General features: G+C 61.6%; 1 protein-coding gene across 1 annotated transcript; it reads left to right on the forward strand.

Moving 5' to 3' along the window:
- Positions 1 to 28: 28 nt before the first annotated feature.
- LOC138064927 (uncharacterized) lies at positions 29 to 5,115 on the forward strand. The gene is made up of 12 exons (XM_068929175.1): positions 29 to 171; positions 572 to 633; positions 1,177 to 1,333; positions 1,684 to 1,940; positions 2,064 to 2,146; positions 2,592 to 2,698; positions 2,874 to 2,985; positions 3,270 to 3,408; positions 3,758 to 3,997; positions 4,297 to 4,376; positions 4,563 to 4,748; positions 5,012 to 5,115. Exons 1-12 carry the CDS (start codon positions 93 to 95, stop codon positions 5,100 to 5,102), a joined length of 1,593 nt encoding a protein of 530 aa, XP_068785276.1. The 5' UTR covers positions 29 to 92; the 3' UTR covers positions 5,103 to 5,115.
- Positions 5,116 to 7,107: the final 1,992 nt, after the last annotated feature.

The raw sequence follows: 7,107 nt of genomic DNA on the forward strand, positions 1-7,107 counted from the left end.
CTTGGACAGGAAGGAGTGTGGGGCGAGGAGACGACAAGAGCGTCCTTTTCCCCTGGCTGGAGAGGCGAGCTGAGGGCAAGGGGACAAGCGAGATGGAGGGCTGCTGGACCGAGACCATCAGCCCGGAGCAGAGGTCCTTGTTCCCAACGCTCCTGCAGCTCTGCACGGAGGGTAAGGGCTTGGGGAGCTGCTTCCCGAGGTGCCGCGGCGACTGTTGTCTGTCAGAATAGCTGTGGACCCTGGGCTGTGGGGGTGGCTGCACAGGGCTGGGGGGGGCTGTCACGAGAGCCGGGCCTGGGAGGAAAAGGGTCCTGTGTGCCAGAGGGCTGGGGTAGGGTGTCCTGCAGCTCCTGTGGGGTTCTCGAGTGCCTGCCAGAAATGCCCCCGCTGGGCTCGGAGTAAGGCCGGCAGTCTGCAATCGGGAAAAAGCCCGGCTCCGCAGCCAGGACAATGGCTTCTGGGAGGGTTTGTGTAGGCCTGCATCTGTCACCGCCGGGGTTAGGAGCTTGCTTGGGGAGAGGTTGTGAGCTGCTTGGCCCGGGGCCTGACGTGTCCTTCCCTTGCTTTCCAGAGATTGTCGCAATTTGGGACGCTGTGTCCAATTACATCCTGGAACAGCTGATGCGGGACAAGGTGGGCTGGTGTCCTGGTCGCCCCAGCTCTGGAGGGTTTCAGCTGCCTGGAGAGCCCTGGGTGCCCGGGAGCAAGCCTTCCCCCAGCGCCACGGCAGCACACCACAAGCAGCCCGTGTGCTGCAGAGCAGCTTTCTGGCCAGCCAGGAGAGAAACCACGTGCACCTCTAGCGTGAGAAAGCGTTTGGCACGTCCCTGGGCTTCTCTCTTCCCTGTGGCCCCAGAGGAAAGACCAAGCAGAGAGACGGGGCGGCTGTGCCAGGGCTGTTGGAAACCCCTGGAATCTTCTCTAGCCGAGGGACGTTAGCGAACACTTCAGGGAGGGCGAGGACACAATCCGGGCAATGTGGCTCTTCTCTAAAGGCTTCCAAAGGCTTTTTTTTTTTTTTTTTTTTTTTTTTCCAAAGGCTTCCATTTGTATGTCAGGAGTGGGCAGGGCACAGAGCAGCGTTCCCACGCTCTGGCAAACATCACGGTTTTTTGGTTTTTTTTTTCCACCACCAGAAGACTTACCGGTGGGCCTTTTTGTCTTTGCTGCGTGCAGGGTGTCCTGGTAGCGGGGCTCGGGACCTTCTGCACGGTCCGAGAGCCACTGCACCTCGGCAAAGATGACGTGCGGATGGTTCGAAGGCCTCTTTTCCAGCTGGGCATGGACATGGTCTGGCTGCAGGGGCTCCAGCGCCCCAAAGGGACTCTCCCTGGTGAGACGGCAGTGGCCACCCTCTGCTTCCCCTTGCCACATCACGTACGGGGCGGGTTGGGTGCTCCCTGCTCTTTGGAAGGGGCAGGGAGAAGTAGGGATGTCCAGCTTCACCCGCTCCCCCCCACCCCCCAACACACTGCCCCCCGCCCCCCCCCCCCCCCTCCCCGAGAGCTCTTTCTGAAAAGGACTTTTTCTGTAGTATTTTGTGCTACAGAATTTTGTGCACACAGTCGGGCTCTCTCCTTTGAACTGCCCTAGCACCTGACTCCACGCCACTCACATTTCTTGATGGCCCAACAATGCAAAGCTGGCCTGCGGTGGCAGTGACGTTGTTCCTCCTCTGTGTAGACGACATCAAGATCAAGCCGCTGAACTACCGGCGGTTGTCCCTGGCCACCTCCTTCTCGAGGCACGTGGTGGAAGACTGTGTGGCGGAGACCATCCGCTTGTTCTCTTCCCACGTGAGGAACAAAGAGAACGTCGCCTTTGCCTTCAGAGACATCGGTGTTCTGACCCGCCAAAAAGACAGCATGCACATGAGGTTTTATGCCCACTGCACCCAGCGGCTGGAGGGCACTGCAAGCCTGACTGCGGCCCTCTGCAGTGTAAGTTGCTCAGGTTTTCCAGGCTACTTTGATTTCTCTGGGAATCCTGAATGGTCTGCTGCCTTTGGGAGCAAGGAGAGAACTGCCTTGGAAGCCTCCCAATGGGTCTGTGTTACATTGCAGAGACTGCGTACGACAGATCTGTCCGTCTCCGGCAGACGTGCTGCTCTGGGGACCCGGTCGAGCCCCGTCCACGTGTTCCCGAGGTGAGCGTGTTTCCTTTGCAGCCCTCGGCCAACGGAGCAGGCAGCTTCCCAGCTGCTGCTCGGGACCGGGCCCCGCCAGGGCGCGACACTCACCATCGAGTTGGGAATAACTCGCACGGCGATCGGTTCCCGCTTCACTAATGCTCAGCTTGGGCTACACGTGTCTTTGCCTGGAGTGACCGGGAATCGTGACCGCCTTTCTCGTGGCCAGCCTGCCGTCCTTCCCATCAGAGAGAAGGGACTGCACACAGAGAGGCATTTAGGCTACGCCTTCTGTCTTTTGGGGGAAGAGTGCCAAAAAAAAGCCCCCAAAGAGCTGTGCACGGACACAAAGGAGGTGGGACGCGAGCAGGTCTCAAAGGGCAGTGAGGAGGATCAGTGTTCGCAAGCTGCAAAGGGGAGACGGTGCCCTTTCTTCAAAGCTGGGTTGTCTTTTGCTTTCCAGGTTTCAGCTCACTGTGGAAAGCAGCCCGGAGGCCAAGGCTGCCCCCGCCGGCTCCCCACAGGAGAAGGAGCTGGAAGAAGAGCTCGGGGCTGTCAGGAGCAGCAAAGGTAAGGGAAACGCTCCCTCCTGAGCCGGTTGGGTCCCTGTCCCACGCTGGGTGACAGCAGCCAGGTTAAGATGTGCCCTCCCCCCCCCGTCCCCTTCCCCGTCCCGTCCTGTCCCCCGTCCCCGTCCCCCCGGCAAGGGGCTGCTCTGAAGAGCTTCCTTGTGCCCTACTTACAGAGCAGCGTCCTGGCAAGCTGCTGCAGCACCGGGAGGAGCTTTCTCTCCCCACGCTGCCAAACTGCGGGGCAGGCACGAGGGGGCAAGGCGCGGAGAGGAAGCCTCCTGCCAGGTGAGACCCTTGGGGGAAGGGCTGAGGGGGACACTAGTACCTGCGCAGGGGAGACATCCCCTTTGGCCATGCCGGCCCGGCCCGAGGGACTCGAAAAGGCTCCTGACGCGTGTCCCACCAAAGGCGCCCTCTTGCTGCACGGCAAGCACGCGCAGGTTTGCGGGAGAGCCTCACGTTGGCTTCGTTTCCCTCCAGCGTCCCGATCTTTTGGGGAGCTGAACGCAACTCTTTATTAGCAAACGCCTCCTGCCCTTGTCCTAACGCCTCCTGTGGTGTCTTCTCAGGATCATTCTGAACCCGACAGCCCCCATGCTGGGCACCTCCCTGGGGAAGGAGGTTGGCGTTAAATACCTCCCGCATCCTCCCGCCGGACCTCGGCCTGGCCGCGCCGGCGCCGGCGCCACTGCCAGGAGCGCAGCACAGGTGCGTGAGCGGGCTCTGGGCAGTCCTTGCATCTCACTGACCGCTAGGAAAGCTCAGTCCTATGAGACTCACTCCGAGAAGGGCCCCCAGTGTGTGCTCACTGGAGCCGTCAGCGGCCTCTCTGGCTGCTACTTTGGGGCGTAGTTAGGCACGACTTTTACAACGGCTTTTTCAGCCTGCCTTCTGCTGAAAAACCCGCAAAAGAGTGATTGGTGGTGGTGAGGCTGCAGACAAGGGGCAGAAGAGCGGGAGAAGAGCAAAAGCCAACACCCCCCCCCCACCACCACCCACCCAGAATCCCCACCCAAACAGACAAGACTAATACTGTTGCCTTTCCACGGCGCCCCAGGAAACAGCCTGCCCTCCCACGCAGAGCTTAGGAAGAGCTGCCCGTGTCTCCCTCTTGCGAGAGAAGCAAAGGCAGGACCAAGCACCGTGGGAGGAACAGCAGGCCGCCCTGGAGAAACACGCCCAGCGTCAGGCCCAGGTACAGGCCGCTGCCTGCCTCCAAGGAGCAGCGCCCAAGCTGGCCCACCCCTTCCTAGGAGGGAGACGGCTGCAGCCAGGTCCCGGAGCCAGAAGGAGCCAGGTGCCGGAGCCAGGGCAGCTGGGGGGGGGGGGGTGGGTGGGTTGCCTCCCCACTAGGCAAGCTCTGCCTGCGGTGCCTGCCCTCGAGCCGGAAACCGGCTCTCAGGGGCAGCTGGCTGACGTGCCGGGGGCAGAGCTCCAGGGGCCCAGCTATGGTAGCCCGTTGTAGCAGCTCCTTGTGTAGCCTGAGTCTGGCTTACAAGGACTAGGTGCCTCCCCTGCGAGTGGGCCAGTGCTATCATCTCCCCCACGCAGCCCTCCATCCTGAAACCATTTCTTCTTCTTTTCCTTGCAAAACAGATCATGCTGCTGGAGAAGCAAGTCCACCTCGAGCAGCGCCGCTACCCAGACACTGACATGCTGGGGAGGCCCCCCCCAAAGTAAGCGTGTGGGGGCGTGCAAGCTCAGAGCCAGGGCCAGGGCCAGTCGACGGGCTGTGACCGACCCCCTCCCCCCCTCCCCCCTCCCCCCCCCCAACCTTGAGGTGCCAGGAGCCCAACTGCCTCAGCTCCGGGGCACATCTTACAACAGCCCCTGGTTTCCTCTCTTCCAACTTGGGTTTGCAGGGCCTGGGGCCAGAAGGGTCCCGGGAGAGCAGGAGAGGGACTTTGTCACTCCTATTGCAGGCAAGTGTCCCCGCAAGCAAAGCAGAACATGCAGCTTATGACATCATACAAAGTTCTTCGGGACAGGTGGAAGGAAAGGGTGGAACAAAACCGACAGAGGCTGAAGAAGGAGGAGGCGGCGCGCCGGTAAATACCTCCCAAGCCAGGCGGGTTGCCCCCTTCCTGCAATGCCCTTCCTGCCATGGCCCTGGGGAAAGAGGGTCTTTTCCAGCCCCACCTCGGGCTTGGAAGCAGCCTTGGAGCCTGGCCTGGGCTCACACATCCCGCCCACTCCAGCGCGGTGGAGGGGGGGGTGGGCGTGCACCATAAGATTTCCAGGCACATCTCAAGTGGCGCCACATCTTCCTCCTGACCCGTGCCCCCCCCCCCCCCCCCCCCCCTCCCCGCAGCGCTTTGGTGATGTGCCGCCTCCGGAGCAGAGAGCAGCAGGACAGCATGCTGGGCAGTTACCACAGAAATGGCTTTTATCCACGGAAATAAACTGCCTTTCCGAGTTGGTGTGAGCCTTTCCTTGGTGGGGTGTGAAAGTGCAAGGGGCAGCAGGGCAGCTTCCGAGGGGCTGGGAAGCAAGGGGAGTGGGGCAGCCCCTCTCCTGGGCAGCTCTCGCCCGGGCCATGCCCTAGCAGGTGACTTTGGGGACTGCCCTGCCAGAGGAGAGGTGAGGGAAAGGTTTTGCGGGGGGAGAGCGTGTGTGACTCAGCCGCCTGAATCCTGACAAGCTCTTGCATGGGCACCGAGTCTTTGGTGCACCATGTCCCCGCCTGAAACGCGGGGAGCGCTCTCTCTCCTCCAGGCAGGCCCTGGGGGGGGGTGGCAGCCGCTCCTTGGCATGGCCCAGAGCCAGCTCCCTCAGTGCGAAGGCTGAATGGACCCAGAGGCTGGCCACGCCCCCCCCAGCCAGACCCGGGCCCCTCTGGGGCCGAGGTAGGACACGGGAATGCAAGAGCTCCCACCGGCACTCCCGCCAGGCCATTCGCTTCCTCGCCAAGCAGTGGAGTGGCTTGAGGGGAAAGCAGAGGGGCGGTTACCGCGAGGCTGGCCACGCGTGCGCGGGCCAGGGTAGGGCCAAAGAGGCGTTGGCTGCGAGCCCTTGCTGGTGGGCGCAGCAAGGCAGTAGAGGGGCCGAGATGGCGCTTCTGGTGCGAGTTGTCGAGGGGGCAGGGGGTCAAGGTGGGAAAAGCGTGAAAGGGCAGAGGCACTGCTGTTTGGGGGCTGGACTCGGCGTGGCTGGGCCGCTGCGGGGCCCAAGAGAACTTGGCTACAAGCACTTCTGGGTGGCGGTGGTGGCAAGGGAGTGGATTGGCCAGGATTGCGTTGCTTGTGTGAGTCACCCTGTCGGCAGGGTGTCAACTTGGGAGAAGAGCAGCAGCGCAGAGGTGCAGGTGTGGTGGGGCAGCTCTAGGCGTTGCGGGGTCGGCTGAGGGGCCCAAGAGAGTAGGGCTGCGAACGCCTGTTCATCGCTGCGGCAAGCGAGTAGTAGGGCCCGAATGCCTCTTGTCGTGCAAATGCGGCAGCAGCAGGCGTGGCGTCAGGTTGGGAAGAGAGGGGTGCGTTTATTGTGTGGTCGGCTAGGCATGCCAGGGCCCTGTTGGGTGGAAGGGGCGTTGGCTGCAATCACTTGTTGATGGTAATGGCAAGTGAGTGGTTTGGCCAAAAATCACCTTTGTGATAAGACTTTGCTAGTAGGCACGGTCTCAGTTTGGGAAAAGAGAGGAATCAGACCAGTGCTCTTCGCGCAGGCTTGGAGGAGGCATTCAAGTTGCAGCGCAGGGCCCTAGACATATATCTCAGCTGTGAGCAGCATTTGGTGCCAAAGCCCTCTCACCAGCTTCACCTTTCTTGTTGAATCTGCACGTAGGCCTAGTGCCCCTGAGCGGCCTCCTCTGGCATCCCGCCCTACCCATGACCCAGGAGCCCATCTGAGCTTAGCCCAGGGCCATCAGTGCTAGCCCAGCAACGCGATAGCACTGCCGGTCTCCGGCTCCACCACAGGCATATCCCTCTCAGGCCACGGGCCCCAAGGATTACTCCGGGCTGCAGCATTGGTTGGCTGCCTCTGTGTCCTGTGCTCTGGCACCTGCGCTTTAGACCTGGCTCTTCCTCTGCTCAGGGGCAAACCACAGAGCTGCTTCACAGCCGCTAGAGCTTGCCAGAGCTTGCCAGGAAAAGCACCTTTTGAACTGGTGCTAGGGAAAGGCCTCTGTAAGAGCCAGGCCCAGAGTGCAGCCACCCCTCCAGCTTCCCTGCCTCTCCATTTCTTGAAACCCCCCCCCTCCTCCCCTTTTCTGACACCAAGCTTCTCAGCACACGCCCACGCGCTGCACTGCTGCTTTCCTGCCTCCAGTGGGGAGCCTCGAAGGCGAGGTGGCAAGAACTGCATGTTGACTCTTTCCACAGTTGGTAAGACCAACTTCGAGCTGTGTCTTGTAGGGCCAGGCTTTTCTGCTAGTCGCCGAGGGGCAAGGACCACCTGCCTCCCAGTCAT

This window comes from Struthio camelus, unplaced genomic scaffold (assembly GCF_040807025.1).
Source record: "Struthio camelus isolate bStrCam1 unplaced genomic scaffold, bStrCam1.hap1 HAP1_SCAFFOLD_124, whole genome shotgun sequence".
Lineage (NCBI taxonomy): Eukaryota > Metazoa > Chordata > Aves > Struthioniformes > Struthionidae > Struthio > Struthio camelus.